The following is a 17,111-nucleotide window of genomic DNA, read 5'->3' on the forward strand; positions in this document are numbered from 1 at the left end:
AACTCCCTTACTCTAGTTAGAAAAGAAAAAGCCTATTACCAAATATGAGTACATCCTCGTATACTAATGCCAACTGATCACCAGCTGGTTTTCTTCTTTTACAAAGTCATAAATCTTTAGGCTTTAACACAACTTCCAAGCAATCGAATGTTATTTTCCAGTTCATTAACACAAGTTCTATATTTAAAACGAAGACTTCACAAGCTGATTTAACTAACATATTAACCAAAATAGACTGGCCATGGTTCAAACTGACATTTTAATTAAATGTGATGATAGGTTGAGTAACCTAGCAGTACTCTAACATGACTTTTGGTTATGGCTTTTTCCATAGTATGTTTAGGCTGAGGCATCCCTAAATGATTGAATTTTAATTCCCCTTCTTAAACATGAGATTTATCTTTAAAAAAACAATTTATTTTCTTAAAATTTCAAGCTAATTCTATAGTTCATGCATACATAATCTCACTAGATATCAGCTGTATGTGTACACACATACATATAAGTATTTGTATACACACATATTACAAAACTTTTAAAAAACTTACTAGTAGGGTATGACCACGAAGAAAAAGAGGCTTTGCGTAATGTGATGGAAACATAATTGCAGGACAAACAACAGGCTGCTGTGAGGGCTGTATTTACCGTTGCTGCTGTAAGACTTGGAAAAAAACTGGATAGTGGATATTTAATCCCCATAACAGAAAATTTAGGGTGCAGAAAACTTCCCACAATTTTTACAGAGAATATCAACAGAAAGGCATTCAATGCAGGGAATACACAGTGTGACAGTATACAAAAATAAGCAGGTTGATGGTTTAGACTTATGAGACAAGAGACAGAAATAGTAGATGATGTCATAATTCTTTTATGGAGTTATGAAAATTCTTCATTTTATATATGGCCAGATGCTTTCAAATGTCAATGAGAAAAATATTTAAAGGAAGAATCAAATCTAAGACATGGAGAGATCTTTATGAAAATAACCTTCAGGCCAGGCACGGTGGCTCACACCTGTAATCCCAGCACTTTGGGAGGCCGAGGCGGGCAGATCAGGTCAGGGAATTGAGACCATCCTGGCCAACATGGTGAAACCCCGTCTCTACTAAAATACAAAAAATTAGCTGGGAGCAGTGGTGTGTGCCTGTAGTCCCAGCTACTCGGGAGCCTGAGATAAGAGAATCACTTGACCCAGAAGGCAGAGGTTGCAGTGAGCCGAGATAGTGCCACTGCACTCCTGCCTGGTGACAGAGCGAGACTCCATCTCAAAAAAAAAAAAAAAAAGAAAAGAAAAATTACCTTCACTCTGAGAAGGTATAATCATTTCATCAACACATTCTTGAGCACAACTATGCACACATTCACTTCCGCATTCACAAGCCATGTTGCGTGCACACACTGATGCCCCTAGATTCCTTTTTTGAAGACATGGTGTCTTGGTGTGTCATCCAGGCTAGAGAGCAGTGTTAGGATCACAGTTCACTGCAGCCTCAAACTCCTGGGTTCAAGCGATCCTCCCACCTCAGGCTCCTGAGTAGCCTGAACTACAAGAAGGAGCCACCATGCCCAGCCAATGTTTTCATTTTTTTGCAGAGATGAAATCTTGCTATGTTGCCCAGGCTGGTCTTGAACTCCTAGCCTCAAGGAATCCTCCTGCCTTGCCATCCCAATGTGCTGAGATTATAGGTGTGAACCACTGTGCCCAGCCACTGGATTCTTTATTAAGAAGAAAACTTGTTTGCTGACATGTAGGCAATGAATTGATAAATAGTAGCTCATAAATTAATAATTTACAAATCAATATAAATGAGTTAACACAAAAATAATAGCACAAACTAATAAACAGTTTACGACTTCAAGTTTCTTTTTTTTCCTTTACAAGGTAGCTCTGACAGAGGCTACTACTTGTCCATTCCATGGAAAAATCAGACGGGGTTAAAATGTCAGAGGTACATTTATTAATACCTTGCTGCCTTTTGTGTAGCTTCCTCTCAAGACTTCACCAGTTGGGACTGACACACCTCTCCAGCTAGGTTCAGGAGCCAGACAGGAGCGCACAGAACTGGGAATCCAAAGCCATCTCTGACACTAAAATCAATGAAAACAGCGGGATCAGGTTCCAAGATGGCTGAATAGGAACAGCTCCAGGCTATAGCTTCCAACGTGAGCAACGCAGAAGATGGGTGATTTCTGCATTTCCAACTGAGGTACCAAGTTCATCTCACTGGGGCATGTTGGACAGTGGGTGCAGGACAGTGGGTGCAGCCCACTGAGCGAGAGCCAAAGCAGGACGAGGCATTGCCTCACCCGGGAAGCAGAAGGGGTAAGGCAATTCCCTTTCCTAGCCAAGGGAAACTGTGACACACAGCACATGGAAAATTGGGTCACTCCCACCCTAATACTGTGCTTTTCCAAGGGTCTTAGCAAATGGCACACCAAGAGATTATATCCCGTGCCTGGCTCGGAGGGTCCCACGTCCACGGAGCCTCCCTCATTGCTAGCACAGCAGTCTGAGATCTAACTGCAAGGCGGCAGCAAGGCTGGGAGAGGGGGGCCCACCATTGCTGAGGCTTGAGTAGGTAAACAAAGCGGCCGGGAAGCTTGATCTGGGGGAAGCCCACCAGAGCTCAAGGAGGCCTGCCTGCCTCTGTAGACTCCACCTCTGGGGACAGAGCATAGCCAAACAAAAGGCAGCAGAAACCTCTGCAGATTTAAAGGTCCTTGCCTGACAGCTTTGAAGGGAGTAGTGGTTCTCCCAGCATGGAGTTTGAGATCTGAGAACAGACAGACTGCTTCCTCAGGTGGATCTCTGACCTGTGAGTAGCCTAACTGGGAGGCACCCCCCAGTAGGGGCAGACTGACACCTCACAGGGCCGGGTACCCCTCTGAGATGAAGCTTCCAGAGGAACGATCAGGGAGCAACATTTGCTGTTCAGCAATATTCACTCTTCTGCAGCCTCCGCTGCTGATACCCAGGCAAACAGGGTATGCAGTGGACCTCCAGCAAACTCCAACAGACCTGCAGCTGAGGGTCCTGTTGGAAAACTAACAAACAGAATGGACATCCACACCAAAACCCCATCTGTACGTCACCATCATCAAAGACCAAAGGTAGATAAAACCACAAAGATGGGGAAAAAACAGAGCAGAAAAGCTGAAAATTCTAAAAATCAGAGTGCCTCTCCCCCTCCAAAGGAACACAGCTCCTCGCCAGCAACGGAACAAAGCTGGATGGAGAATGACTTTGACGAGCTGAGAGAAGACGGCTTCAGACGATCGAACTTCTCTGAGCTAAAGGAGGAAGTTCAAACCCATCACAAAGAAGCTAAAAACCTTGAAAAAAGATTAGACGAATGGCTAACTAGAATAACCAATGTAGAGAAGTCCTTAAATGACCCGACAGAGCTGAAAACCATGGCACGAGAACTATGTGACAAACGCACAAGCTTCAGTAACCGATTTAATCAACTGGAAGAAACGGTATCAGTGATTGAAGATCAAGTGAATGAAACGAAGTGAGAAGAGAAGTTTAAAGAAACAAGAGTAAAAAGAAATTAACAAAGCCTCCAAGAAATATGGGACTATGTGAAAAGACCAAATCTACATCTGATTGGTGTACCTGAAAGTGATGGGGAAAATGGAACCAAGTTGGAAAACACTCTGCAGGGTATTATCCAGGAGAACTTCCCCAACCTAGCAAGGCAGGCCAACATTCAAATTCAGGAAATACAGAGAACGCCACAAAGATACTCCTCGAGAAGAGCAACTCCAAGACATGTAATTCTCAGATTCACCAAAATTGAAATGAAGGAAAAAATGTTAAGGGCAGCCAGAGAGAAAGGTTGGGTTACTCACAAAGGGAAGCCCATCAGACTAACAGCAGATCTCTCAGCAGAAACTCTATAAGCCAGAAGAGAGTGGGGGCCAATATTCAATATTCTTAAAGAAAAGAATTTTCAACCCAGAATTTCATATCCAGCCAAACTAAGTTTTATAAGTGGAGGAGAAATAAAATCCTTTACAGACAAGCAAAGGCTGAGAGATTTTATCACCACCAGGCCTGCCCTACAAGAGCTCCTAAAGGACGCACTAAACATGGAAAGGAACAACTGGTACCAGACACTGAAAAAACAAGCCAAAATGTAAAGACTATGGATGCTAGGAAGAAACTGCATCAACTAACGAGCAAAATAACCGGCTAACATCATAATGACAGGATCAAATTAACACATAACAATATTAACCTTAAATGTAAATGGGTTAAATGCTCCAATTAAAAGACACAGACTGGCAAATTGGATAAAGAGTCAAGACCCATCAGTGTGCTGTATTCAAGAGACCCATCTCATGTGCAGAGACACACATATGCTCAAAATAAAGGGATGGAGGAAGATCTATCAAGCAAATGGAAAGTAAAAAAAAGGCAGGGGTTGCAATCCTAGTCTCTGATAAAACAGACTTTAAACCATCAAAGATCAAAAGAGACAAAGAAGGCCATTACATAATGGTAAAGGGATCAATTCAACAAGAAGAGCTAACTATCCTAAATATATATGCACCCAATACAGGAGCAGCCAGATTCATAAAGCAAGTCCTTAGAGACTTACAAAGAGACTTAGACTCCCATGCAATAATAATGGGAGACTTTAATACCCCACCATCAACATTAGACAGATAAACAAGACAGAAAGTTAAAAAGGATATCTAGGAATTGAACTCAGCTCTGCACCAAGCAGACCTAATAGACATCTACAGAACTCTCCACCCCAAATCAACAGAATATGCATTCTTCTCAGCACCATATCACACTTATTCCAAAATTGACCACATACTTGGAAGTAAAGCACTCCTCAGAAAATGTAAAAGAACAGAAATTATAACAAACTGTCTCTCAGATGACAGTGCAATCAAACTAGAACTCAGGATTAAGAAACTCTCTCAAAACTGCTCAACTACATGGAAACTGAACAACCTGCTCCTGAATGACTACTGGGTACATAACGAAATGAAGGCAGAAATAAAGATGTTCTTTGAAACCAATGAGAACAAAGATACAGCACACCAGAATCTCTGGGACACATTTAAAGCAGTGTGTAGAGGGAAATTTATAGCAGTAAATGGCCACAAGAGAAAGGAGAAAAGATCTAAAATTAACACCCTAACATCACAATTAAAAGAACTAGAGAAGCAAGAGCAAACACATTCAAAAGCTAGCAGGAGGCAAGAAATAACTAACATCAGAGCAGAATTGAAGGAGATAGAGACACAAAAAACCCTTCAAGAAATCAATGAATCCAGGAGCTGATTTTTTGAAAAGATCAACAAAATTGATAGACCGCTAGCAAGACTAATAAAGAAGAAAAGAGAGAAGAATCAAATAGATACAATAAAAAATGATAAAGGGGACATCACCACCGACCCCACAGAAATACAAACTACCATTGGAGAATACTATAAACACTTCTATCCAAATAAACTAGAAAACCTAGAAGAAATGGATAAATACCTGGACACATACACTCTCCCAAGACTAAACCAGGAAGAAGCCGAATCCCTGAATAGAGCAATAACAGGCTCTGAAATACAGGCAATAATTAATAGCCTACCAACCAAAAAAAGTCCAGGACCAGATGGATTCACAGCCAAATTCTACTCCAGAGGAGGAGCTGGTACCATTGCTTCTGAAACTATTCCAATCGATAGAAAAAGATGGAATCCTCCCTAACTGCTTTTATGAGGCCAACATCATGCTGGTACCAAAGCCTAGCAGAGACACAACAAAGAAAGAGATTTTTTAGACCAATACCCCTGATGAACATTGATGCAAAAATCCTCAATAAAATACTGGCAAATTGAATCCAGAAGCACATCAAAAACCTTATCCACCATGATCAAGTGGGCTTCATCCCTGGGATGCAAGGCTGGTCCAACATATGCAAATCAATAAACCTAATCCAACATATAAACAGAACCAAAGACAAAAACCACATGATTATCTCAACAGATGCAGAAAAGGCCTTTGACAAAATTCAACAGCCCTTAATGCTAAAAACTCTCAATAAATTCAGTATTGATGGAACATATCTCAAAATAATAAGAGCTATTTATGACAAACCCACAGCCAATATCATACTGAATGGGCAAAAACTGGAAGCATTCCCTTTGAAAACTGGCACAAGACAGGGATGCCCTCTCTCACCACTCCTATTCAACATAGTGTTGGAAGTTCTGGCTAGGGCAATCAGGCAAGAGAAAGAAATAAAGGTATTCAGTTAGGAAAAGAAGAAGTCAAATTGTCCCTGTTTGCAGATGATATGATTGTATACTTAGAAAACCCCATCGTCTCAGCCCAAAATCTCCTTAAGCTGATAAGCAACGTCAGCAAAGTCTCAGGATACAAAATCAATGTGCAAAAATCATAAGCATTCTTATACACCAACAGCAGACAAACAGAGAGCCAAATCATGAATGAACTCCCATTCACAACTGCTTCAAATAGAATAAAATACCTAGGAATCCAACTTACAAGGGATGTGAAGGACCTCTTCAAGGAGAAGTACAAACCACTGCTCAATGAAATAAAAGAGGACACAACAAATGGAAGAACATTCCATGTTCATGGATAGGAAGAGTCAATATCATGAAAACGGCCATATTGCCCAAGGTAATTTATAGATTCAATGCCATCCCCATCAAGCTACCAATGACTTTCTTCACAGAATTGGAAAAAACTACTTTAAAGTTCATATGGAACCAAAAAAGAGCCCACATTGCCAAGACAATCCTAAGCCAAAAGAACAAATCTGGAGGCATCATGCTACCTGACTTCAAACTATACTACAAGGCTACAGTAACCAAAACAGCATGGTACTGGTACCAAAACAGAGATATACCAATGGAACAGAACAGAGCCCTCAGAAATAATACCACCACACATCTACAACCATTTGATCTTTGACAAACCTGACAAAAACATGAAATGGGGAAAGGATTCCCTATTTAATAAATGGTGCTTGGAAAACTGGCTAGCCATATGTAGAACGCTAAAAATGGATCCCTTCCTTACACCTTATACAAAAATTAATTCAATATGGATTAGAGACTTAAATGTTAGACCTAAAACCATAAAAACCCTAGAAGAAAACCTAGGCAATACCATTCTGGACATAGGCATGGGTAAGGACTTCATGTCTAAAACACCAAAAGCAATGGCAACAAAAGCCAAAATTGACAAATCAGATCTAATTAAACGGAAGAGCTTCTGCACAGCAAAAGAAACTACCATCAGAGTGAACAGGCAACCCACAGAATGGGAGAAAATTTTTAATTGGGCAGTGGGGAAATCTTATGCGTGGAAAGAATGAATCTGGAAAACTGTTCTTCCCTAAGAGTTCATCAGGATTTGATGGTAGAGAGCTTTGTGTACAAGGGTTCCAGTTCCACATAGTTCAGGTCTAATTTCAAAGGCAACTTCTAGTGCAACCTGTGATTCACCTTGTCCTAAAGTGCCATCTGTAAAGGGTCTGGAGATAACCCACAGGCAGCACTGTGAACCCCTGACAGCAAGCCTTTCCAGATAAATACCAGGTCAGTGTCTACAGCTGATGACACAGAGCAGAATATCTGAAAAATAATACTTCTTTGGCCAATGGACTGCCAGTCACTATTATTTAGTGTAAAATATTATATTACATATATGTAATTTTTTAAATTGCAGTGTTCCACATTGAAGCAATTAAATATAAACACCAAATGTTTATTCAGTTTAAAGGCAACTTAGAAATACTGATGCCAGATAGAAAGATGCTTTAGCCCCAAGTCAGGTGTTTGGAAGTTGTCACAACTAAACCAACAAAGGGATCTTGAGGCATAATAAGCGTTCATACATTTTCAGCTATACCCCTGCTTGTCTTGAATATGAAAACCTAAGCTGCAGTTATGCCACAGCTCAGAATGTATTATGTTTTACATCACTGAGCCTTAGTTTACAAATGGCAAAAAAAAAATAGGGAAGGTAAACTGTGAAGTTTCCTTAAGGAGCTGTTACATCCAACAGACTCATGAAAATCTTTGCCAAGTGTCCCCGGTATATAGCTCCTCCCCACTGATGGGCTCAATAGGGAGAAGCTATGCACATGTCTCAACTTTCATATGCTCAATGGCAATAAAGGATTCCCAGGGTAAAGTAGGGGATATCGATAACATAGCACACTGAAAAGACTGTAATGTTACTTCAGAGTGTTGCAAAATAAAGATCACAGATGAAAGTTTTAGTTCATTGAAGCATGTAATCATGTATATTTCATTAGTGTGTTTTAAAGCCTTATACTGCTTACATTCTTATGTGGGAAAATATATTTTGTCTCTGCTTTGTGGATGAAATATGAACAGGCAAAACTAAAAATAATTTTACAACCCAAATCACCAGATATTAATGGCTGGTAATTCAACCGGAAACCTGAAAGATAACATGTATTTCATTGTGATACCAAATATCAGTGACAAGGAAAATTTTATTTGTGGTATTTAAGTGTAGGCCTCTGGAACAAATGACTTGGTTCACAGGCAGCACGCCCACTGCTGAACTGCCACGGCCTGACAGCCTGTCTTATCTGCCAAACTGCTCAGATTAGGTTTAGTAATCTTCACCTGTGCCTCCAGTTTATATTTCAGCAAGTAATACACATCAGTCTGCTTTTATCATCTTCTGCAGTGAGCTTCCAACACTCCCTCAGCAGTACGGTGCCCCTGCATCTGCAATCCTCCAAACACACCTTGTATACATGTCATTATTTTCAACTGTTAATTCACCTTCCAGCTTTGGAGGCCAGTTTAGCTTAAATAAAGCAAAAATACAAGACAGAGAATATGCAAGGTAAGTCCTGCATTGTAAATATTAAGTGGGCTGACCATTTAATTTTTTAACATTAAAAAAGAATACCTTAACCATACTAATTTAATATTTAAATACAGATTTCAGAGTGTATTTTGGCATGGGGCACAGGGGACAACAGAGTAGAGGATTCCTCTTCCAATTGTCTCTGACCTATCCAACCTTTGTTACAGGTCAGAGAGTTCTCCAATCCATAAATAAACAACAGAGATAATGTGGCAACCAGGACACAGAGACGTAGTAGAGTACTGCTCAGCTCTCTGCCTAGGACTGATCCTATTGATTCCTGACAATGAGCGCTGTGAAATTTAGAGGCAGATCAATACACATACACACAAACACAAACACACAAAAGAGATACTTCATGGGCAAAAAGCACCAAAGATTTAAAACAAAATGTCTGAAAGACCATAAAACAACTTCTGATGAAATGCTGTTTTCATTTTACAGAAGTAAAATATTCACCACCAACCCTACAATTAGCTTAAAAATTACAATAAGAACATTAATTTTGGATCCCATCTCCAATTCATACCTTATCAACATGTAATAATCACACTGTATCAACAACAAAGCTGGATAGACTTTATATGCTGAATATAACTTGTACAGTAAGAAGGTAATTTTTTGAAATAGTGAGAATATAACATTTGTATGCCATGCTCTACTTCACAAGTTAAAAGAAAATATAATCATTTCCATTTTTAAAATACATTGAAATAAAATACAGAAAAGAGGATTCTAATACCAGTTAACATTAAGAGAATATATCTCTAAATCAAAGATCTTGGATCTTCTAGAAAGAAAAAAAAATCAACCTGTATATACTTAGGTAAGAAAAAAAAAATCAAGAGACTAAGAAAGGAGAGAGGATGTTAGCTTACAATCATTTCCAAAAATGGCTTTCCATTTCCTCCTCTGACGTCAACAGCCTAAATTACCAAGGAAATGCAAAATAATTCAATTTGTGCATTAATCAGCCAACCTAGAAATGGCAATATAGTCAATGAAAATACAAAGAAATAGAAAATGTCAAGGAATTATTTAACATGTTTAAGATGACATAGCGCAGGGAAAAAGTGATCTGATAAACACTGGAAGAGTTAATAAGCAAACTCAGGCATGGTTCCCTAACGCCACACTTCAAAAGAACTTACAGAGAGAATAAAGGAATAATTCTTTTTTAAAAAAATCTAATTTTAGAAAAAAATTGCTTAACAGGGAAGTTAGTGTTTTGTAGATCTTTTGGAAAGCTGATTAATTTCTAAGCTAAAAACACATGATCCTTAAGAGAAATGGCTGAGTCCAGGCCCAAGGCAGAAAGAAGGCAAAATGAGCCTGGATCCTCTTGTTCTGTCAGAAAGTAAGAAATGCTCAAAGACTAACAGAGACAGTTGAAAGGACACAGGAGACAGGCTGAAGGCTCCCACGGCCGAATCTGGGACAGCATAGGCATCAGAAAGAACAATGATGGTGATGGAAAATAACCCATGGAATAAAATGCAAGTGCATTAGTCAGAGGTGATACCGAAATAAAGAGAAGTGAAAGCTCTTTGTTAAAGATGCCAGCTAACAAATGTAGGAGGAATGACAGAGGAAGAACATTCATTTTAAGTCACCAGTGCCATAACTGATAGAGAAGATCATCAGGAGGCTAAAATCACTGAATGAAAGAAAACTATACGAAGCTATTTAACGTAGTACAATATATAAATGTATGAAAACATAAATTAGAAAAAACAAAAAAATCGTACCATAAGAGATACATTAGAATAGAATGGATAAGTTAGAATACAGCAATAATAGGCCATGCATAGTGGCTCACATTTGTAATCCCAGGACTTTGGGAGGCCAAGGTGGGAAGATTGCTTGAGCCCAGGAGTTTGAGACCAGCCTGGGCAACATAGTGAGAACTCATCCCTAGAACAAAATTTAAAAAATTAGCCGGGAGACAGAATTTCACTCTTGTTGCCCAGGCTGGAGTGCAATGGCGCGATCTCGGCTCACCACAACCTCCGCCTCTTGGGTTGAAGTGATTCTCCTGCTGCAGCCTCCTAAGTAACTGGGATTATAGGCATGCACCACCCCACCCAGTTAATTTTGTATTTTTAGTAGAGGCGGGATTTCTGCATGTTGGTCAGGCTGGTCTCGAACTCCTGACCTCAGGTGATCCGCCCACTTCAGTCTCTCAAAGTGCTGGGATTACAGGCGTGAGCCACTGCATCTGGCCTTTTTTTTTCTTTCTTTTTTTTTTTTTTTTTTTTTTTTGGCTAATTTTTATTTTATTTTTGCTAATTTAAAAGATAGTTAATAGAATATCAGAAATAGTGAACATTATCATTTTCATAAATGCAAGAGCCTGTACATTTTCCACACACTGAGTACTATCTAAATTTTCCATTGATAAACTGTGGCCTCTTCTTCAGGCAATTCATGTACTTACTTTAGTGTTATCATTAAGGATGAAGGTTCCAGAACCATCAGGAACAAGGGTCCCATCTTCACACAAGTTACTTAACTGCTGGGAGGCTCTATCTCATCTTATGTAAACTACAGATAATACCTACTCACCTCAAGGGTGTACCAAGGGTTTACGTAAGCTAAATTTGTAGAAAGCAGTTAGCACAGTGCCAGGAAGGGTCCAAGAAGAAATGGTACTATGATATATTTGTACATATATATGTATGCATGTTAATGAGCTCTTATTAGCTGTGTTCATTAAAGGTTTTCTCCATCCTGTGATGTGCTTTTAGATTTTGGAATACATTTCATTGTGCACGTTCCATCTGTATTATTAATATAACAACATTTATTACTATTACTATTGTCATCATCAATTCAATTACATTTACTGTATCCCTGATGATGACCATGATTCCTTTAATAATCATAAAACTCTCTTCCCTTCATCACAGGGTAAATAACCTATCATAACACTGTAAGTCTCCATCAGCACCCCAGGCTGCCCCTGCTGACTAACCAGATCTGCTACTTTAGCCAGATCAATCATCATGTTAATGTCACACCCACATTCAATAATGGTGAGTCTGTATTTTTTACCTATAAGTGAAAAGATGAAAATTTTACTTTAAAAAGACCCTGAAAAAACTCTAACCATCAACTCTCAAGTTTCATTTTTTAATTGCATCCAGTAAAACACCATATACGCTTACAGGAGTGTACCTGAAGTTCATTTTTATAGGCAAAAACTGGTAAAATAAATTCCATCCTGTTTTTCTTCCTGTGTTCTAAATTTAGATAATATCAAAAGTCTACCCAGATGAATAAAAGTGCTCAAACAGGGAAAATTCTAACTAGACAGGCTCCATGATAACCATGATCTTGCTGTTCAGCTGCAGGCCAATGTCTTCACCTCTATCAAAATTTCCTGTATTCCCACTATCGCTAAAAACATCCTCAAACATAATGCAACAGAATCCTTATAACAATAATTATTTCTAAATTAAGGTAATAAGAAAATGGTCAAGAAAATATGGGCTGAGCACAGTGGCTCAGGCCTGTAGTCCTAGCACCTTGAGAGACCAGGGCAGGTGGATCCCTTGAGCCTCGTTTTGAGACCAGCCTAGGCCACATGGGTAAACCCCATCTTTAGAAAAACATAAAAATTTACAAAAAAGGAAAAAAAGGATAAATTAGCCACGCATGGTGGCATACACTACTCAGGAGGCTAAGGTAGGAGGATTGCTTGAGCCTGGGAGGTTGAGGCTGCAGTGAGCTGTAATCACACCATTGCATTCCAGCCTGTGCCACAGAGTAAGACTCTGTCTCAAAAAAAGGAAAAGAAAATATGGATGCTCCAAAGATAAAGAAAAGCCTCAATCCAACTATATTACTCCAATAACAAGAGATTTCAGAGTGTGCATTGCCATTCTACCACTGGAAGTTTGTTTCATCTTCCCTCAAACTTGGAAAGGGCATCATCTTCCAAAGCTGACAAATTCTCATAGGGAAAAGAGAAAAGGCCCACTTCCACCAGCATGTGGTTTCATAAGGGCAAGCATGTGCACCTGGCACATAGGAGGTACATGCTATCTGTTAAATGATGTGTTCACAGTACCAGGCCTGCTAGGCCCTTCCAAGGAACATGCATGGCAAAGCCATAGAGCAGTCAGGATAAGATATGTATCATATCCTTATCTCTGGGAACTTACCCTTTTCTGAAGTTATAGCCAACTTAGTAAAAGTGTAAGAGAGGTAACATGATATGACAATATTTAACATGTTCCACTCAAGAAAACAACGAACACATGCATGTCCCTCAGATGACAACAGCCACGCCAACTCTGTGTCTGTGGCGGCATCTTCTACCTGACACGATCGTCACAGGGCCTCTGATCTCAGTCAGCTTCTGCCGGGTGAAGTTCCCAATGAGGCATTATATCAAACTGCTCTTTCCAACTTTGGAGGCCCCGTCACCACTGCTACTATTGGTGGGGGCTCTAGTGGAGTTCAATAAACCACTGGAATATGATGCTTTCTTATCTTCAAATCCTAAGTCCCATTTATTTTTAAAAAAAAAAAAAGTAAACTCACTTTCAAAATAGAGTAAAAGGTATCAATCTTGTAAGTAGACTTTTTTTTTGTATACTTTCAGATATAGAGTACAACAGACAATACAAAAATATAAGTAATTTGTCAATTATTAACTTCTGACCCCCATCCAAATCAATTGCTGTTCAATAAAGATGTAACAAGATGACTTCAATAGTATAGAGTTGAAAATTAAACACTCCTTAAATCTGACGGTTTTACGAGTGATTTTAATAATTTTTTAAAAACCAAAAGGTAAATACCGAGGCAGTGCATCATAACAGATAAGAGCAGAGGCTCTGGAGTTAAATTTGGCTCTCCTACTTACTGGTTATATGATTAGAGGTAACGTGTTTTCTTGACCTCAGTTTTCTTGTCCATAAAATGAGGGCAGGAATGATCCTACTCCGGTGAGGCTGCTGGAAGCATTTAGTTGAATAATGTTTAAAGTACACTGCTAAGAATATCACAAGCACTCACTAAATAAAGCTATGTTAGTATTACATACTGTAATTTTTGTATTTTATATTACAACTTTGTAAAACATATCCAGAGGGAAAAAGCACACTTATCACCATAGAAACAGTTTAAAGTTTAGGAAGAAACAAATTCTATAAATTCTTGTCTCTTGGGCAAGAAACACCAAGCAGTGTGCAGATGCTGGAGGCAAGGCAGCTTTTATGGCAAAGTTTCTCACGTTTTGGTAAAAGCCACACAGCATGCATCTCCATGTCCTTTGGAGCTGAACTAGACTTGTGAATCCAAATGTCACCTGTAAGAGGCTCCTACTATTTAAAAAGAATCAATGGAAGAACCAACAGACTGTAGCTAAACATACCTGTGAAAGGATTGATCCATCCCCACAGCAGACTGAACTGCAAAAGCTTTGGGATTTCTCTTCCCGGCATCTTTGTCTCCTAGCTGGAGATCCTGCAGATGCCGCTTCTTTTTCTTTGCAGCTTTGGGTCCACTGTTTTTCTTTCTGTGTTTCTTCTGGTCCTCAGTCTCCATAGTGGCTATTTACCAACAACAAGTTGGTAACCTACAAGGAAGAAGGTTGGGGTAAGGAGGTGGGAGAAGCATTTTACAAGCCAGGCAATACCCAGGGAAAAACATTAAATTTCATTTATTTCTTTATGAAGAGATGATGTATTTGTTCTCTGAACAAGGGTACAAACTGCTTAACCATCCCCAATTTCATTTCTCTCTGTTATGCTATAAATTAGATGAGTTACCTCTGCTAAGGGTACATTTTAAGTTACTTTTTATTCACCTCAAGTGTCACCATCAGCTGTATCTATTTCTGCAAGGATGAAAATATTCCGTATCTGTACTTTTCAGCCATTTAGCCATTAGCCACATGTGATTACTTAAAATGTACTTAAAGAAACTGAAAAAATGAATTTTTAATTAATTTCATTCTAACTCTAAATAGTCACACGTGGCTACCATACTGGACAGCTCAGACCTAGATATCAACTGGACTAATGAAGTGGTTTCCTAACTTAAACTAAAACTTATAATTTTAATAAAAATTTTAAAACATTTTTATGAACTTCCAATACGATCGCAGTATTACTTTTAGTACCTGTTGACTCTGTAAAACTCCTAAATTACAGCTCATCTACATAGAGTTGAAAAATAGCAGTATCTGTATGTTTGAGATATGACTAGTTCTAGATGACGCCTGGAGACCCCATGGACTTATAGAGACCCTTCCAGTGATTTCTAAGGTACCTGGGAATCTGTGGCCAATAAATTGGTAATCACTGAATTAGTGAGTTTTTTTAGGATATCGGGCTGCATAAAATCTAACAGCTTGATTGAAAAAAAGCGGAGCAGGGTGCCATTTCATTCAATTAAGGTCTTGTATTCATTCCGTTTAATAAATGTTTGTATCTGTCTATGATGTGCTAGCCACTGTGCCAGTAAATGGATACAGCTATGATCTGACTTGCAGAGGAAATCCAAACTAGTATCTTCCGTGCCATGCAACAAGGGCTACATTGCAAGGCTGCACAGGGTGCTACTGGGGCACAGAGGTAAGTCAGAGGCTTCCCACAGACACACACACGAGCGGAAACAGAAAGTCTTTATATATCACCATAATGTCAAGGAACACTGACCGGGAGTTAGGAGAGCTGGGCACTAGGAACGCTTTGAAACTGAATAGCTGTGTGATTTCAGTGGTTATGTTGCTTCTCTACTATGTTTCAGTGCCGAACTTGTACTGTTTCTCTCCCTTCTCTTCTTGGTGGGAAAAGCACAATTTGGGGTCAACAGATTCGGCTCAGGTCTAAGTCGCTTGCCGGGGCCACGTCGCCAGGAAACGACGTCTCCCCGACACCTTCCCTCCCAGTCGGGGCTCTCTGCAGGGATTCATCCCGTCACTCTCCCAACGACCCCCGGGCACACCTCCGGCAGATGCTAAATATGCTGCCCCTCGGGAGCAAAGATGACCCGGAGGACCGGGGGAGAGGACCTTTCCATGCGCACTACTCGAGATCTTCCCAGTGCCCCAGAGCCAAGGACCCCACGTCCGCCTACCCCAGCCCGTGGCACCGAACCTGCTCACAACTACGACTCCTTAAGCCCGCTTGAACACTGCCGGAAACGGAAATTCACCCTCGGGCCGACTCGCCGGAGGGAAACAAAAAGGCAGAGAAAAAGAGACCGCCGCCTGGATCACTTTCAGGGATGAGCAGGAAGAAAGACTAGTCAACAGCTGAGTGCGGGCGCCGGCGCGGTCTGCGCAGTGCGTTCCACCTGCTCCCTCCCGATTCAGCCCCACCCTGCTCTCGGAATCCGCTGCCTCAACTCCGGCGGTGGGACTCCGGAACCGCTTGCACCGCGCTCGCACGAGTCCTCGCCGAAAGCCATGGCAGCTGTGCGGCCTGGCGTTTGTTGCTTGATGCCATGCAAAAGCCAGAAGAAGACACTTTTGGTTCTGGCCGCCCCGCAGTCACTGTACCCGGGGCGAATGGACTATGGCTGGATTGGGAGTCCACTTCCTCCCCTGTAAAGATGACAGACAAGGGGGATCTCGCGTTCTGGGGGTGCCCTCTTTTGGCCGGAAGCGGTGGCTCACGCCTGTAATTCCAGCCCTTTGGGAGGCCAAGGCGGGAGGATCGCTTGAGCCCTAGGGTTCAAGACCAGCCTGGGCAACATAGGGTGACCCCGTTTCGCGGGGGGAAAAAAAAGCCGAGCACAGTGGCTCACGCCTGTAATCTCAGCACTTTGGGAGTCTAAGGCGGGAGGATTGCTTGAGCCCAGGAGTTCGAGACCAACGTGGGCAACATAGGGAGGCTACCTCTCAGGAAAAAAAAAAAAAAAAAAAAAAAAGTCGTCAGCGTCCTGGCGGGCGCCTGTGGTCCCTGTGGTCCCAGCTACTCTGGAGGCTGAGGCGAGAGGATCGCTTGAGCCTGGGAGGCGGAGGTTGCAGTGAGCTGAGATCCAGCCACTGGACTCCAGCCTGGGCCACAGAGCAAGACACTGTCTCAAAGAAGAATAAATAAATAAAATAAGGCCCTCTTTTTCCAGGACCAGCAGACTCTGAGGGCAGGGACAAACTGACCCAGCCTAAACTGCCTCGCTTTCCCTGCTTCCGGGAAAGGGGCTTTCCCTGACGGGAATGTAGCATCTTGCCATTTTCTTCCTGCACGGCTTT

The 17,111-nt window shown here is 40.9% G+C and overlaps 1 protein-coding gene across 2 annotated transcripts in view; it reads right to left on the reverse strand.

Moving 5' to 3' along the window:
• Nucleotides 1–240: 240 nt before the first annotated feature.
• TIMM23B (translocase of inner mitochondrial membrane 23 homolog B) overlaps nt 241–17,111 on the reverse strand; it is a 258,583-nt gene continuing 241,712 nt past the window's right edge. For both annotated transcript variants that reach the window (XM_025397912.1, XM_025397910.1), the window contains one exon: nt 241–2,088. In XM_025397912.1, coding sequence (XP_025253697.1) covers nt 2,036–2,088 — 53 coding nt within the window. In that variant the 3' untranslated portion in view covers nt 241–2,035. The remainder of the gene's footprint in view (nt 2,089–17,111) is intronic.

The sequence above is a fragment of the Theropithecus gelada genome, chromosome 9 (genome assembly GCF_003255815.1).
Source record: "Theropithecus gelada isolate Dixy chromosome 9, Tgel_1.0, whole genome shotgun sequence".
NCBI classification, from domain to species: Eukaryota; Metazoa; Chordata; class Mammalia; order Primates; family Cercopithecidae; genus Theropithecus; species Theropithecus gelada.